Raw genomic sequence first — 18,739 nt, forward strand, 5'->3', positions numbered from 1 at the left:
CCAAATATGTGTCCAACTGGCCAAAGTGTAATTGGCAAATATCTAACAAAATAAATAAAACTGTAAAAGAACATAATTTATGTTAACATATGACTTTTCTAAGTCGACCTATAGCTGCAGAGATCCTTATATATGGTTTGGTCTCCTCCAACCTGTTCCTATTTGAGTTTGATAGCATTGTTCTATACTATGGCATCAAATAATTATATGAATAAATGTGATGAAATATTGTCCCAAGAATCATACTTCAGTCTTCATCTGGGAGAGAGTAAAATAGAAAGGGGTACAATGAGGGCAGGAAGAAAAAAAATTACTGAACATAGTCTAGGCCATGAAGTCAATTCATTTCTAAGTATCCTTTCATTAAATAGATATTTTAACATTAATAAATGCATATTAAAAGAATAACCGACCCACCCCCAGATGATCACCTGTCGAAAGCCAGTTCAACTTCAAAGCCTAGCTTAAATAGGATGCATTCCATGAGGCATCCCTAGTCTGCCTCCACCCTCCTCTGAAGCAGGAAGTGAATGTCTCACCTTTGTATCAACAGATCATTTAATGTATTTTCACATTTAATTCTTGACTGTAGCTTTATAAGGCAGCATAGTATGGTGCTGGACCTGGGGTCAAAAAGACTTGAGTTCAAATCCCATCTCTGCCACATAGCTGGGTATTATTAGAAATACAAGATAAATAAATTTAATCCCTGTTTAAAGGATTTTAACTTTCAGTAGAGAACATCAAAGTTATATGCCAGTGATTACAAAAGAAAGAAATTTAAATTACATTATCTCTTAGGACCCTTCAGGCTGTAAAGTTCTGGAATTCAGTGATTTGAATGCATTAAATAGCATCTGAAAAGAAAGTCATGGGATTGAGGGAGTAGAAATGTACCTCTTTGGGGCTTATTTAAATCAATTTCAATTTATATAACTTAAATGTCTTCCAAAGACAGTTAAGGATTTAACCCATTGACTGTGATTTTGATGTAATAAGTTCTGATATGAATTGTTATGTTCCTATGATATTCCACAATGCTGACAAAAGTCAAGATAGATCTTGAGAGAGGTGCTTACAAAAAGTTAGCACCCACAGACATAATGTCTATTTTGCATGAATCAGGTGTTCTTCATCATTCTGTGTGTGTTATGGGTCCTTTTGGCCATATCAACTCCTCAAAACAATGTTTTTAAATGCAAAAAATAAATTACATAAGATGACAAAAGAAACTATATTTGGAATAAAGTTCTCAAAACACTTTTCAAAACAAGCTCATGGACCTCACATTAAGAATCCCACACTGTCATGGAATCATAAAATTTGAAACAGAACATATATATATATATATATATATATATATATATATATATATATATATATATATACTTAGAAACTTAGAATATATCTTAGAGGTCATTTCTTTACATTCTTACTTTCAGCTTCATCATTTAACTTAAATGACTCCAAAATTACCAATCATTTGTTAATTGCTGTCTGATGATGCTTTCTCAGTTCTTATCTTCCTTGAGCAGTTGATTCTGTTGACCATTCTCTCCTGGATAATTGTACCTCTGAATATTTTGTCACACTGCTCTTTCTTGGTGTACCTATCATGTAACTACTCCTCAATCACCCTCCTGGATCATTCTCTATCTTTTGGTATGGTGGATAAAATGCTACTCCTGGAGTCAGGAAAACTACTCCTAAATTCAAATCTGGCCTCAGACAGTTGCTAACTGTGACCCTGGACTGGTCACTTAACCCTGTTTGCCTAAGTTTCCACATCTATAAAATAAGCTGGAAAAGGAAATGTCAAATCACTCCAATATCTCTGTCAAGCAAACTCTAAATAGGGTCATGAAGAGTGGGACACAAGTGAAAAAATGACTTATAACAATTTTTTGGTGCATCTCTGCCATTTTCTGCATGAAACCTTTTCTCAACTCCTCAAATATTAATGCCTCTGACGAAAAAATTGCCTTGCTTCTCTGTGTATTTCCCTTTTCTTAGGTGTGTATGTATTGTTGTATCTGGTGTCTTTGAGGATAGGACCCTCTTCTTTTTTTTTTTCATATCCCTAGCTTCTTACATAGTACCTACCTCCATACTAGGCACTTAATACATATATGATATTTGTTTCCAACCTCCTAGAGTTATTAGGAGAAATCATTTTCTAACCTGTAAAGTGGTATATAAAAAAACTGATTAATTGGAAATAGTATTCCTACATAAAATCTCAAATTCTTTATAAAATCACAAATCCAGTGCTTCATCATGTTTTAGAATGATCCTGTGTTCTCAAAGGTTATGCCAACATAGCATAAGCTCTGACAGGCTCTACTATACTGTTCATAATCAAGACTAGATTCAGAGAGGGTCATCACCAATAGGTTGCTATAATAACAGGAGTGGAAGAGCAAATAAAAAGATAAGCAGGTTCTAAAAAAATTGCACAGCTTAGGAATCATCTATAAGCATTGATTAATTTGATAATCTTCTACTTTTTTGCCCAGTGACCCTCAAATGAAAATTCTGTTGAAGAATTGAACCACAGCAATATCGATATTATTATATTATCCAGAATACAAATGGAAGTTGTAGCTAAAAGGAATGGTGGCTCACAAGCTTTTCCTGGAATCCAAAAATAAATCTTACCAGTAAACAATAGGGGAAGTGGAGTTAAATAAGAGTTTTCTTGGTAAACTTTAAGTTCAAAATATATGATGCCACGGAGCTGTCAAAGTGGCTAATGCTATTATGAGAAATATCCAGAAGTAGAAAAGTAGTTCTATTGTACCCTGTACAATTTACTTCTGAAGTACTTAGTTCAGTTTTGAGTCAAACATTTTAGGGAGGTCACTCACACTGAAAGGTCTCTGCAACAGGGTGAATAGGATTTTGAAAAGCTCTAAGTTCATGTAAAATGAAGGTTAATTGAAAGAACTAAAGAAGAGAAGACTTATAGAGGAAATGAGAACTCTCTTCAAGAATATATCAAGCCATTGTGTGAGGGAGGGACATTCTGCATGTCTTCCAAGAAAAGAACTAAAAGCAATAGGAAGATGTTTTAAAGAAAAAATAATTAGACTTCATATAAGAATGATTTCTCTGTCTGTCTATCTCTCTCTCTCTCTCTCTCTCTCTCTCTCTCTCACACACACACACACACACACACACAAACACAAACACACACACACACAAACACAAACACACAGACACCCTCTCCCACACGGTAGAAGTAAATGGGTAATAGTGTTTCTCAGATAAAGAAAGATGAAGAAGATTATGAAAAGGCCACTAAAAGTCTTGGAAATTGCAGTTTCTGGTTGGAAGTTAAATTGAAAAGGGTCACAATATGAAAAAAAGAGGTGAGGAAGCATAGGTAATAAGTACAAGCATCTATTTTATAGGAGTTTGGAGGTGAAAGGGAAGGAGAAGCATCTGATTTTTTTTGTCTTGAGGATCAGGGAATTCTGAGTCTGTATGCTATAGAGAAGGAAGCACTGGAAAAAGAGAGATTAAAGATCAGAAAGGGAGGGTATAATCAGAGAGACAATACTCATGCATTAAAGCCTTCCATCATACTCTCCTCCAACATTAACCACATTCATTTGTACTTTTGCTTCCCACAGGAACAATCTAAGGGAAAAAACTTCCTTAAAATTAGAACTATTCAGAATTGGAATAGACTTATTGAATTCTCCCTTCTTGGAGATCTTTAGCCAAAGGTGCATAACTCCTAGAAGGGACTGACTGATGTTCATTAAATTGTTTACCAGAAGGGCTCTGACCTCCATTTTCAATGTTCAGATTTTATGATTCTCTGATTCCACAAATGATTTTATATTTACCCTTATTTGTATGTGTTGCCTGCATTTCCAAGCCTTATATCTACTGCATTAGTAAGCAAGCTATTTGAGGTCAGGGAATGTTTCATTTTTGACTTTTATGTTCCTTGTATCTAACATCAAACTTGTTTCATGTAGACACTTAACCATATTTGTCAAATTGAATTAAATTCTGCAGAAGCCCTGCCCCTAGAATCTCTGTCCAGTAATCTGTCACAATGGAAATGTATCCAGTTTGCTGGTCAGAGAGAGTACAACCCTGTACTTAATATCTCTCTAACCTTTAGTACCATCCTTCTGCGGTGCTGCTAGATAGCATAGTAGATAGATCAGGAAGATCTGAGTTCAAATTCTGTCTAGATATTTAAGTATCTGTGACTATGGGCAATTCATGTAACCTCTCAGCCTCAGTTTCCTAATCTGTATGAGTTGTTTGGGGTCTCAAATGAATTGATATATAAAGGACTTTATAAACTTAAGGCATGAGATATGTGCTGTTAGTTATTATCTTTGATTTAAACTAGCTGAATCTTGTTTGTTCATAATTTTTGCATGTTGTCTCCCCCATTGGACTGAGAGCTCTTTGAGAGTGGGGAACTATTTTTTGCACAATGCCTGGATAATAGTAGACCCTTAAAGATTTGTTGACTTGATTTGACATTATATAAATCCCTTTTTTATTTTAAACTTTTTATTCTTTGAACCATCCACTTTAGAAGTGAAGATATGACTTAACAAAATCATTTTTATGTATACTCCTACAGCCCAGACAAATAATTTTGTACCAGACAAATAATTCTGTCCCTTTTTTAAAGGATGCCAGAGAAGTTATCCACCAAATCTGTCAACCAACTCGCTCCACAACTTTTATTGGCAGGAAGTTCTTTAATTCTAATTTGAATTTGAAATTTAATGGCACAGGACCTAAAGTCCTCTCAGATTTGATTCTAAAATTTAATTCCTCTATGATCTTTCTTACTAATAACCACCAAGATAAGAACCTCATCACATGTTTCATCCAACTGATTCACCAAATTAAATAACTGCACATTAGGTTTTTGCTGAACATTTTCCTTAAAGTTATAATTTTATAACTTTAAGTTACAAATTATTGCTTTATAACTAAAAATTAGAGATTTTTATGTTAACAATGCCATTTCTATATGATTTATTACAGGAGAAAGTGACAAATATTGCTAGCAATTGCTCGAATAAAGAATATAGCACATTAAAAAATCACACATGTGATGATAATAAGGTAAATAACTTTTTTGTAGTTTGTATATTCTTCTGACTTATTTCTCTAGAGTCTTCTTCCTTTGCTTAATTTTTGTTAACAATAGCCTTATCAGGCAAATATTTAGTGAGTCTTATGGAATTTTTGGTTTTATATACATGATTCCTATAATTCTGTCTAAATGTAGTTTAAATTTATTTCATCCCTCAATTTATAAATGCTTTATATTGTTTGGGTAGAAATTTTGCTGGTTGAATCTCAAGATACATTGTTTGACCTGAAAATACCAACAAGGAAACACATCTTTTACTTTAGATTATGCATGACAATACTTGTGAGAGCAGCATGGTATAGCAGATAGAAGTTTACTGAATTTGGATTCAAGAAAATATGGTTCAAATACTGCTTCTTATACTTATTAGCTGTGTGATCCTGGGCAAGTCACTTAATCCTCTCTCAATCTCAGTGTCCTCATCTATAAAATGGGAATAATATACACCTACCTCACAGGATAGTTGTGAGGTTCAAATAAAATAATATAGTAAAGTACTTTGTAGTCCTTCAAGTTTGTTGTTATTAATATGATTATTAATAATAATATTACAGCTATCTATACATGCATGCCTAGATTTCATAAGTATAACTCAGCTGCTTTTGAAAATTTTTCTCTTAGCATTTTACCTTTAAAACCTATCTCTTCTAGTTGTTATATTAATACTTTTAAATATCTAGATAGCTATGTTTTTTTAAAATTGTCTTTTTTTGATGTTTTTTCCAAATTACCATTGCTGAATTCACTTCATAAATTCCATGTAAGACAAATATATATTTACATATATGTGTATATATTTCAAAGTTACCTGATTAAAATTTTCAACAATTTCATTTACAGTAGATTTGCATGAATGCATTGTTGGAAGATCACTACCTATATCTCAGGGAGGTTAAAAAGAAGAGAGGGAGAAGAATGAAACTGTGTTTACCTAGAGGACAGAAAGAGCAGAATTCCAACCTGCAGGAAGAAAAAATGCATCTCTAATACTTTGCTTCCAAAATCTTCTTTTAATTACAATGTTTTAAAAATTAATAACTGTCATTTAGTTACTCAAATTGATTCAACAATATTTTGACTTAGGGAAAGTTATTAGTAGAAATATTTGTTTAAGTAATATATAATTGTTAAATCAATTTGGAAGTACTATCTGCTGCTGTCTACTAGACAGGTAGTTTTGGAGAATAAATGTCTTATTGGAATAAAGAACAAAAATAGGAGGAAGCCATCACTAATTGTTGCAGTTTTGAACTTCAGAATCTTTAGTGAAGCTAATAACTTCTGAAGACCCAAGGTAAATGACAGAACTTCTCCATTTTCTCTTTAATAGGAAGTTATGTTTATAGTTCATGTGACATGTAAGTTGAAGCAACTTGTGAAGGCTAATATCAGTGAGCATTTTAACAATTACTTAGAAGATTATTCACATCATGCATTAGAGATGCTGAAAGGATGCAAATGTGATGAGGTAAGTTGAGTGATATTTATTTTTATCCATAAAAAACACCTCCCAGTGGTAGAATGCTACCATACTCTAATCTGAAATACATGATGAATGAACATGATGTAGTAAATAGAAATCTGGTGTAGAATCAATTAGTAAGTGGCAGTGCAAGATTTGAACCCAAGTCATTCTAATTCCAGGTCCAGTATGCTTTTCCCTGCAACATGTTCAGTAATACTTTATAACTGATTCTACAATTCATATAACAACTCAAAGCTTAGAAATTAATAATTACATATTAAGTAATCTAGCAAACTTTTAAATACACATCTAGGTGGCAATTGGAGGATACAATGTGTATGCTTATTTTCCTAAGTCTTCAGAAGCTGTGTGAAATTTTTCCCCCTAATTTCCTCTCATTTATTCCTTACTCATCACTACTCTCATATTATTTGATACTACTCACCAACAACTTTTGACACTGTTTTCTCATTGTTTTGAACATTTTAAGGAATGTTTTACATTTCAAGTTTCAGGAAACTAAAACTTCTCTGTAATATGACTAGGTTATATTAGGTAAAGATTTTGATGTGGATCCAACAAAGATGGCATAAAAATATTTATTGTGGGTGAAATGTATTTTAACTGGAATTATCTGAGTTCAAAGGACAGTACAGTAAATAGAAAATCTTGGGAATTTTTTTTTTTTGTGTTTGGCACATTCTTCATCCTTGTAGTTCTGTCCTAGTTGTCCTGGGATATGAATGTATAACACATTCACAGAATCATGAATGATCAGGGCTAGAAGTTACCACAGTCATTATTCCAACCCAAAATCAAAAAAGAATTACCAATATCAACTCACTCAAGTGAATTAAATAGCCTTTTCTTGTGTACTTCTAGTTACTGATAACCTTGAATAGCAGACCATCATGCCTTCAGAGAATTTGTTAGAAATTTTCTTGTTGATATCAGTTATAAATGTTCCTCTTTGCATTTTTCTCCCCTTTGGATAATCCATATTTCCACTTGTTTATAGTTCTTCTTTCTATGGCAAAAGAGAGCAAGTCTGATCTCCCTTCCCCCAAGATCTTGAAAATAGTTCTTATGCCCCACCCTGCCCCACCCCCATGCCCTTGTTCACCTTTATTTTCTTCAGCAGATCCTTATATATGATCAATTTAAGGCCCTTTTCATTCTGGAAGCCTTCATCTGAGTGACTTACAGCTGATGAATATCCTTTATTAACGACATTTTAAGAAAAGAATACAGTATACCAGATATCTTATGACCAGAGTAGTGTAGAATTTGACCACAACTTCCTTATTAACTGGAAGCTTTGTCTCTATTCATCAAGCCAAAATTCACATAGGCATTTTTGACTGCCAAGTATCAACAGTGACTCATTTCAATCCACTAAAACCCTCAGATCTTATTCAGACTAATTTGCATTTTCCATGAAGACAATTTCTTGAAAATAAATGTAAGATTTTATAGTTATCCTTTTGAAATTTTATCATACTTGATTCATTCTCATGTTCTAGCTTGTTAAGGTACTTTCAAATCCTGACATAGTACTAACTATCCTCCTAGCTTTGGTTTGTCTGCGAATCTGATAAAGAGTGATATCTATGATATTATCCAAACAACTAAGAACAGTGTTAAATAACAGAGGTCTAAATACAGATAATTTGAACACTGACGGTTTCCTATAAGTTCATATGTAATGATTGATGACTGTCCATTGAAGAGTTCCATCCATTTAACTGTATATCATGTAACCCATACCTCTCCGTGCTTTCCACAAGCAAAGTATAAGATTGACTTCAGTGTCAAGATGGTAGAATGACATTGAAACCCTCTGAAGCCCTCCCAAATTCTATTCCAAACAACTAGAAAGCCACCTCAGAATTGATCTAGGAACAGAGAAACAGCTTACCAGCATGGCAAGAAGGGTCAATCTTACTGAGGTGGAAGGCAGACATGATGCAAAAACAGTAGCAGCAGCCAATTCAGAGCAGGGGACCTGCAACAGGGCTTCCAGTCTGGGGCAATACTCCAGTGAGGCCCTCCCCTCTGCAGACCTGCAGCCCTCTGGTCAGGCAAGCAGTCTATGTAGCCAAGGCCCCATGAATCCCCCCACCCACCCCCATCCCCAGCACAGGCCACCAGTGAGTCCTTGACCCCATTGCTCACCAGCAGTGAAGCTCCACCCAGGGATAGCCAACAGGGAGCTCCTGCCCCATGATCTGCCAGCCTAGAAATCCTGTTTCTGTAGCAACTCAGCAGCAGGAACTCATCCCTGAAGTAGACCAACATCAAGAGTCTACCTCCCACCTACAGGGTCTGCCACCAGAAAGACTTTGTTACAGTAGCAATCTAGCAGAAAGATCCTAGCCCTGGGGCAGGCCAGTAGTTAAACCCCAAGCCCAAGGGAGACCAACACAGAGGCTCCAAGCCCCAGAACAAACTAGAAAGATAATCTAGCCTCCAGTGAAAGCAAGCAGCTAAACCCTGAAGTCCAGTGAAAGCCAGGAGTAAAATCCTGAGCCCTAGCAAAAAAAAAAAAATTGGAACAGTAGAGAAACACAAAGTCACAAAAAGGCAGAAAAAATGAAAAACAAAAAAAGAGAACTTGACTATGGAAAATTACTATGATAGGAAAGATCAAGGTATAAAAATAGAAGAAGATAGTAGTGTCAAAATGGCAACATGAATGCCTCAAAGAAAAATATAATTTGTTCTTAGACCCAAAAAAAGTATTCTTCGAAGAGCTTAAAAAGGATTTTAAGAAACAAATTAGAGAAGTAGAAGAAAAATTAGGAAAAGAAATGAGAAGAATGCAATAGAACCTTGAAAAAAAGATTTAATAGCATAGGAAAGGATATTACAACCTAAAGACAACTTAAAAATACAATTGACCAAATTAAAAAGGAAACATAAAAGCTCCTTGAAGAAAATAATTCCTTAAAAATTGGAATTAAGTGAAAACTGACTCTATGATCATCAGGATACTCTAAAACAAAATAAAAAGTAAAAAAAAATAGAAGAAAATATGAAATTTCTCATTCAAAAAAGCAATTGATCTAGAAAATAGATCCAGGGAGATAATATAAGAAACTTTGGAGAGCCATGATTAAATGATAAATAAATAAACAAACATGAATGAATGAATGAATGAATGAATAAAAATAAAAGACAGAGGACAAAATACACATTGAAATCATCACCTGAAAGGGATGTCAAAATGAAAACTGTCAAGAGTATCATAGGAAAATTCTAGAGCTAATAGGAAGGAGGAAGTTTCACAAGCAGGCAAAAAGAAACAATTCAAATATCATGTCGTTATGTTCAGGATTATATAAGATTTGACAGCTTCTATATTAAGGAACTGGGGGGAGGGGCTTGGAATATGATATCCTGGAAGGAGTTAGGATTGCAACCAGGAATCACCTAAACAGCAAAACTGAATGTAATCTTCCAGGAAGGAAAATGAATTTTTTTTAGTTTTTTTTTTTTGGCAAGGCAATGGGGTTAAGTGACTTGCCCAAGGCCACACAGCTAGGTAATTATTAAGTGTCTGAGGTCATATTTGAACTCAGGTACTCCTGACTCCAGGGCTGGTGGTCTATCCACTGTACCACTTAGCCACCCCCCCCAAGAAAAATGAATTTCAACAAAATAGAGGATTTTTAAATCCTTTTAAATTAAAATACCAGAACTGAATTAAAAAAATTTGAACTCCAAATGCAAGACTCAAGAAAAACATAAATAGATAAAAAGAAAATGAGAAAATATAAGAAATTTAATAAGGTAAAAAATAATGTTGACCTTATATTAGAAATATATATAGGCAGAAGGTGTGGATATAAATTGACTTTAGTGGGATTATACTCCAAACTGGAAGAGGGATAGAGGTTATTGAATAGGATAAATTATCCCACATAAAAGAGAAATAAAAGAAATTTTCTAAAGAAGGGGAAGATGGTGGGAAAGGGGGTGATAGGCAAAGCCAACCCTTACTCTCATCAAAATTGGCTCAAAGGAAATAACATACACGTTCAGTTGGATACAGAAATCTATCTTCCCTATATGGAAATAAAAAGGTACAGAGATAATAGAAAGAGGAAGGGAACCTGATAAAAAGAGAGGAAATTTTGGGGAAGGAAGTAAAACTCTGGTGAGGAGGAAGAGTAGGGGTAAAGAAAGGGGGAGGAGGAAAAAACTATGGAAAAATAAACTGGAGGGAAATACATAGTTCATAAAAGCTATAAATGTGAATTGAATGAATTTGCCTATAAAACAGAACCAAAAAGCAGAATGGATTAAAAGCTAGATACTACAACACATTTGAAGCACAGAGATACACTCAGGGTAAAGATAGTGACTTGAGCAGAATTTATTATGCTTCAGTCGAAGCAAAGAAAATGGGTAGCACTTGTGATCTCAGACAATGCAAAAAGAAAAATAGATCTAATTAGAAGAGATATAAAAGGAAACTATTTCTTGCTGAAAGATACTTTAGATAATGAGCTCATTTCAATGCAAAATATGTATGTATCAAATGGTATAGGTAGGTAAAATTTTGAGGAAGAAGTTGAATTATTTATAGAAGGAAATAAATAACAAAACTATACTAGTGGGGAACTTCAACTTTCTCCTCTAAGCAGTAGATAAATCTTATCACAAAATAAACAGTAAAGAAGTTAATGAAGTAAATAAAATTCTGAAAAAGTTAAATATGATAGGTCTCTGGAGAAAATTGAATGAGAATAGAAAGGAATATAACTTTCTCAACAGGATATGGCACCAAAACTGCACCAGTTGCAGAAAAGAAGAAATAGTAAATATTTCCTTTCTGGTCACAATGCTATAAAAATTACATTCAATAATGGACAATGGAAAGAGAGAATGAAATTTAATTGAAAATTGAATAATCTAATCTTAAAAGTAGATCGGTTAGAGAACAAATCATAGAAATAATTAAAATTTTCATTAAAGAAAATGACAACAATGAGAGAACATACAAAAATTTGTGGGATGAAACAAAAGCAGTACATAGGAGAAAATTTATATTTCTAATTGATTTTATGAACAAAATAGAACCATAAAAAGAACATTGAATTGGACATGCAACCAAAAAAAGAGAGAAAGAACATATCATATATCTAGAATTCAATACCAAATTGGAAGTACTGAAGATCAAAGGTAAGATGAATAAAACTGAATTTTAAAATTGAATTAAAAAATAAAAAGAAAGGTGTTTTATTAAAAAAAAATAAAGCATATAAACCACTGGTTAATTTGATTTTTAAAAGAAAACCTAAATAATAGTGTCAAAAATGAAATGAAAAGAAAAGTAACTGCTATTTTCTGCCATTTAATGAAATGAATGAATCTGTGCAAAAATATAACTTACTCAGGTTAACAGAAGAAGAAATAAAATACTTATAAACTAAACTTAGAAAAAAAAAACTGAACAAACCATCAAAGAACTTCCTATGGAAAAATCCCCAGGACCAAATGGATTCACAAATGAATTCTACAAAACATTTGAAGAGCAATTAATCCAAATACTATATAAACTATTTGGAAAAATAAGGAAAGAAAGAGCTCTACCAAATTCCTTTTACATCCAAAATAAGGTGAAAACTAAACCAGAAAAAGTCCAAACATAGAAAAAAATATAGTTCAATTTCCCTAGTGAATATTGATGCAAAAAATTTAAATAAAATACTAGCAAAGAGATTAGAGCAATATCAAAAGGATAATATGCAAGGTGTGATTTATACCAGAATGCAGGACTCATTCAATATTAGGGAACCTTTCAACGACCCTATTAATAACAAAACCAACAGAAATCAAATGATTATCTCAATAGATGCTTGAAAAACATTTGACAAAGTAGGTACCCATTCCTATTAAAAATACTAGAGAACATAGGAATAAAATACAATTTCCCTTATTATGATAAGTAATATTTATCTAAAATCATCAGCCAACATTATCTATAATGTTGTGGCAATCTATGATTGATTGCCACTACAATCAGAGGTGAAATGAGCATGCCTGTTACCACCTTTATTATTTAATATTGTACTAGAAATGTTAGATATAGCATAAGAGAGGGAAAACAAATCAAAAGTATTAGACTAGATAATGAGGAAACAAAACTAACTTTCTTTGCAGATGACAAATAATGGAAAAATAAACATTCTTTGCCACTATGAAAAGAGCTGCTATGAATAGTTTTATACATGTGCAGTTTTTACCCTTTTCATGATCTCTTCAAGGTATAAACCCAATAGTGGTATTGTAGAATAAAAAGGTATGCACATTTTTATTACCCATTGGGTATAATTCCAAATTACGCTCCAGTTCATAACTCTACCAACAATGAATTAGTGTCCCAGTATTCCTACATCCCCTCCAATATCAAAAATTATCTTTTCTAGTCAAGTTGTGCAATCTGAGAGGTGTGAAGTGGTATCTCAGAGATGCTTGAATTTTCATTTCTCTGATCCATGATGATTTAGAGCAATTTTTCATATTACTATAGGTAGCTTTTATTTCTTTGTCTGTGAATTGCCTTTCCATATCTTTTGATCATTTATCAATTGAGGAGAGCATTTTTTCTTTATAAATTTGACTCAGTTCTCTATATGTTTTAGAAATGAGTTCTTTGTCAGAAACACTAGTTTTAAAAATTGTTTCCCAATTTACATCATTCCTTTTCATCTTGGTTGCAATGGTTTTCTGCAAAAACGTTTATAGAATTATTATCCATTTTGTTTTTTAGAAATTTTATTTTTAGAATGTTTTCTATCTTTTCTTTAGTAACAAACTATTTCCCTTTCTGACAGATAAACTATTCTTTGTTCTCTCAATTGATTTATATTATTATATTTTATGTCTACATCCTGCACCCATTATCCATTTTGTTTTTTTTATAATGTTCTCTATTTCTTGTTTGGTCATGAACTGCTCCCCTTTCGACAGATCTGACAAATAAACTATTTCTTCTTCTCCTAATTGATTTATAATATTATATTTTATGTCTAAATCTTGCACCCATTTTGACCTCTTGTTTTAGGATGTGAAATGTTGGTCTGTTCCTAGTTTCTGCCACACTATCATCCAATTTTCCTAACATTTTTTTGTTGAAGAGTGAGATTTTATCTCAGAAACTAGAATCTTCTGTAATTACTTACTGCTGTCTCTTTTGCACCTAATTTATTCCACTGATCCATCATTCTAATTCTTAGCCAATACCAGACAGTTTTTTTTTCATTAATTTCCTTGATATTCTTGACCTTTTGTTTCTCCTTATGAATTTAGGTACTATTTTTTTCTAGCTCATTAAAGGAAGTTTTTGGAAGTTTGGTATGGCATTAAATATGTAATTTAATTTAAGTAGAATTGTCATTTTTATTATATTAGCTTGGCCTTTCCATGACCAGTTGATATTTGCCCAACTATTTAGATCTGGTTTTATTTGTGTGAAAACAACAATTTGTTATTTTCAGAATTTCTAAATCTGCATTGGCAGGTAGACTGTTAACTGGAGTTATTTTAAATGGAATTTCTCTATCTCTTGGATGCTTTATCTTTCTAGTAATATATATAGTAATGCTGAGGATTTATGTAGGATTATTTTATATCTTGCAACTTTGCTAAGTTGTTAATTGTTTCTAGAAGTTTTTCAAAGTTCTCTAGATATACCATCATATCATCTGCAAAGAGTGAGACTTCAGTTACTGATTTTAGTTTCTTCAATTTCTTTTTCTTCTTTTATAGCTAAAGCTAACATTTCTAATATAGTAAAGATGGTTAATAGTGATGATAATGGGGCAGCTAGGTGGCGCAGTGGATAGAGCACCAGCCTTGGAGTCAGGAGTACCTGAGTTCAAATTTGGCCTCAGACGCTTAATAATTACCTAGCCGTGTGGCCTTGGGCAAGCTACTTAACCCCATTGCCTTGAAAAATCTAAAAAAAATAGTAATGATAATAGGCATCTTATTGGGAATGCTTCTAGCTTTTATTCCCATTGCATATAATGCTGGTTGATAGTTTCAGATAGATACTATTTATCATTTTAAGGAACAATCCATTTATTCCTATGCTTTCTAGTATTCTTAGTAAGAATGGATGCTGTATTATGTCAAAAGCTTTTTCAGCATCTATTGAGATGATCATATAATTTCTATTAGGTCTGTTATTGATATAGTCAATTATGCTGATAGTTTTCCCAATATTGAACCAATCCTGAATTCCTAGTATAAATCCCACTTGATCATAGTGCATTATTCTAATGATAATTTGCTGTAATCACTTGATAATATCTTATTTAAAATTTTTGCATCCATATTCATTAGGAAAATTGGTCGATAATTTTCTTTCTCTTTTTTGACTCTTCCTGGTTTAGGTATACACTCCACATTAGTATCATAAAAGGAACTTGGTAGAGTTTCTTCTTCACCTATTTTTTTTCAAATAGTTTACACAGAATTGGAAACAATGGAGATGTTTTTCTTAGGGAGTTCACTGATGGCTTGTTGAATTTCTTTTTTCAAAGTATTTAATTTCTTTTAATCTGGGTAATTTATATCTTTGTAAGTATTTTTCTATTTCACTTAGATTATCTAATTTATTGGCATACAGTTTGGCAAAATAGTTCCAAATTATTACTTTAATTTCCTCCTCATTGGAGGTGAATTCACCTTTTTAATTTTTGATACTAGTAATTTGGTTTACTTCTTTTTTAAAAAAAATCAAATTAACCAAAGGTTTATCTATTTTATTGCATTTTTCATAAAACCAACTCTTGGTTTTATTCATTAGTTCATTGTTTTTCTTGCTTTTGATTTTATTAATTTCACCTTTAATTTTCAGAATTTTTAATTTGAGATTTAATTGAGGATTTTTAATTTGTTCTTTCTCTAACATTTTAGTTGTATGCTCAGGTCATTGATTTCCTCTTTCTCCATTTTATTCATGTAAGCAATCAGAGATATAATATATCTCCTAATAACTACTTTGGCCATATCCTCAAAGTTCTGGTATGTTGTTTTGTTATTGTCATTTGTTTTGTTATTGTCATTGTCTTGAACGAAATCATCAATTCTTTCTATGATTTGCTTTTTGATCCTCTCATTTTTTAAAATGAGGTTATTTAGATTCCAATTAGTTCTAGGTCTATCTCTCCATGACCCTTTATTGTACATGATTTTTATTGCATCACATTCAGAAAAGGGCACATTCAATATTTCTGCCTTTGATTATGAGGTTTTTAATGCCCTAATACATGGTCAATTATTATGTAGGTGCTATGTTCTGCATAAAAAAGTATATACCTTTCTTCCCCTTTCAGTTTCCTATAGAGGTCTATCATATCTAAGTTTTATGGCATTCTATTCACTTCCTTAATTTCCTTCATGTTTATTTTATAGTTAGATTTATCTAATTCTGAGAGAGGGAGTTTGAGGTCCTCCACCAGTAGATTTTTGCAGTCTATGTCTTCCTATAACTCATTCAGCTTCTCTAAGAATTTGGATGCAATACTGCTCAGTACATACATATTTAGTATTTAGAAATTACTTCATTGTCTATGGTACCAATTAAGAGGATATAGTTTCCTTCCTTATCTCTTTTGAGATCTATTTTGAAAATGCATTGTCTGAGATAAGCATTGCTTCCTCTGCTTTTTTTCACTTTAGCTGAAGCATAATATATTCTGCTCCAACCTTTTACCTTTACTCTGTATGTATCTCTCTGATTCAAATGTGTTTCTTGGAAACAGCATATTGTAGGATTCTGGTTTTTATTTCATTCTGCTATGCGCTTCTGTTTTTTGGGGAAAATTCATCCCATTCACATTCAAAGTTATAATTACTAACTCTTTATTGCCCTCCATGCTATCTCCTCCATTTGTATTTTTACTCCTTCTTTCACCTTATCCCTCCTCCCCAGTATTTTGTTTCTGAGCACACCTACTCCTTCAGTGTGTTTACCCCTTCTATTCACCCCCTCCCTTTTTTTCCTTTCCCTTTTCCCCTTCTTTTCCTCCCTTCCATCAGTCCCTCCTTCCCCCCCCCCCCATCTTTTTCTTCCTAATACTTGAAGGGTAAGATAAGTTTTTACCTCAACTGATTGTATGTATTAGTCACCTTTTGAGCCAAATCTGATGAGAATAAGACCTCCTCCCTTCTTCCCCCTATTGCAATATGTCCCTTACACTTCTTCATGCAATGTAATTTACTCCATTCAACCTCCCCCTTCCTCCTGGTCCTTTACTGAAACATATGTATATGTATGTGTATATATGTATGTATATATATATATATATATATATATATATATATATATATACATATACATATATATGTATATATATGCATATTGTAAATGAAATATATTTATATATTAAATCATTTCAATAAAGTCATGGACATATCATATATGTCCATACCTTCAGTATATTACCTCTAATAGAATTACAATTCTCAAAAGTTATGAGCATCTTCCTCTCAGGTGGAAATGTAACCAGTTTAATCTTATTGAATAACAGGTTTTTTTCCTTTTCCCTTATTTACCTTTTCACGTTTCTCTTGAGTCTCCTGTTAGGAGATTAAATTTTCGGTTTAGCTCTGGTTCTTTCATCAGGAAAGATTGAAGGTCACCTATTTCATTAAATGTCTGTCATTTCCCCTGAAAGAGAAGTCTCAGTTTTGCTGGATAGTGGATTCTTAGCTGTAATTTAAGCTCCCTTGCTATCTAGAATAGCATATGCCAGGACCTTCAATCCATTTACGTTGATTCAACCTGGTCCTGTGTAATTCTGACTGTGGCTCCTTGATATTTGAATTGTTTCTTTCTGGCCACTTGCAGGATTTTCTTCTTGATCTGATAGTTCTGGAGTTTGACCACAATATTCCTTGGTGTTTTAATTTGGAGGATCTTTTTAAGGAGGGATTGAAATATTCTTTCAAAGGCTATTTTGCACTTTGGTTCCAGAATATTAGGACAGTTCTCTTTCGCTATATCCTGAAGTATGAAATTCAGGCTTTTTTTCATTCAATATTTTCAGGTAATCCTATGATTCCTAAAATGTATCTCCCGGATATATTTTTCAGATCAGTTGTTTTACCAATGAGGTATTTTCCATTTTTTCCGTTTTTTTCTTTTTTTTATTTTGTTCAACAAATTAACAGATTCTTGATGTTTTATGAAGTCAATAATTTCCATGGATTGCAATCCTTTTTAGAGAATTTTCTTCATTTGCCTTTTGCATTTCTTTTTCCAATTGGTCATCTATTTTTGAAGTTGTTAGGTTTTGCCATTTGCCCAATTGTGTTTTTTTGTTTTGTTTTGTTTTTTAGGGTTTTTTGCAATGGCGTTAAGTGACTTGCCCAAGGCCACACAGCTGGGTAATTATTAAGCGTCTGAGGCCAGATTTGATCTCAGGTACTCCTGACTCCAAGGCTGGTGTTCTATCCACTGCGCCACCTAGCTGCCCCCCAATTGTGTTTTTAAGGGAATCATTTTCTTCTTTGTATTTGTCCACTGGAGAAGAATTTGTTTTCTTCTGTCATTTTTGTTGTAAGATGTTAATTTTCTTTTGCATTTCTTTTTCCAGTCTTTCCATTTGATTTTTAAAGTCCTTTCTGATCTCTTCTAAGAAGTCTTTCTGGCCTGAAGACTAATTCATATTCTCCTCTGAAGCTTCATACTTTCTGTCCTTTTCTGAGCTAGTGTCCTTGTCTTCAAGGTAACATTCAGGAGACCCTGCTTTGCATTGGACTTTCTTCATTTTGGGATATTAGCTTTCCTAAGGGTCTTGTGTTGGGAGAAGGGCTGATTGGCAGATTTTTTGGTGTTGAGATCCCTAGAGGCCTTGCTCACTTGAGCTATGAACTTCTGAGGGTTATTCTGCAAACCCTTGACTGAGGGATCAGAAGCTTTGTCAGGATTATCTGTGTTAGAGATGTCAGTGGCCCATTCTCTAGACCTGGATTTGTGCTAGAGGCTCTTTCTGGATAATCACTGTGGGGGAAGATCTGCCCACACTTGGGCCTTGGGCAAGGTGCAAGTATCTGGTTCTGTTTCTGTGTTTGTGCTGGAGAAAGTCAGATCCTCTCACAGGAACAATGGGGAT

General features: G+C 33.2%; 1 protein-coding gene across 1 annotated transcript in view; it reads left to right on the forward strand.

The window, feature by feature from the left end:
• Positions 1-18,739, forward strand: part of IL7 (interleukin 7) — a 55,141-nt gene that overhangs the window by 18,807 nt on the left and 17,595 nt on the right. The window contains exons 3-4 of the mRNA XM_074199906.1: positions 5,029-5,109; positions 6,471-6,608. Coding sequence (XP_074056007.1) covers positions 5,029-5,109; positions 6,471-6,608 — 219 coding nt within the window. The remainder of the gene's footprint in view (positions 1-5,028; positions 5,110-6,470; positions 6,609-18,739) is intronic.

Source organism: Macrotis lagotis, chromosome X, assembly GCF_037893015.1.
Source record: "Macrotis lagotis isolate mMagLag1 chromosome X, bilby.v1.9.chrom.fasta, whole genome shotgun sequence".
Lineage (NCBI taxonomy): Eukaryota > Metazoa > Chordata > Mammalia > Peramelemorphia > Peramelidae > Macrotis > Macrotis lagotis.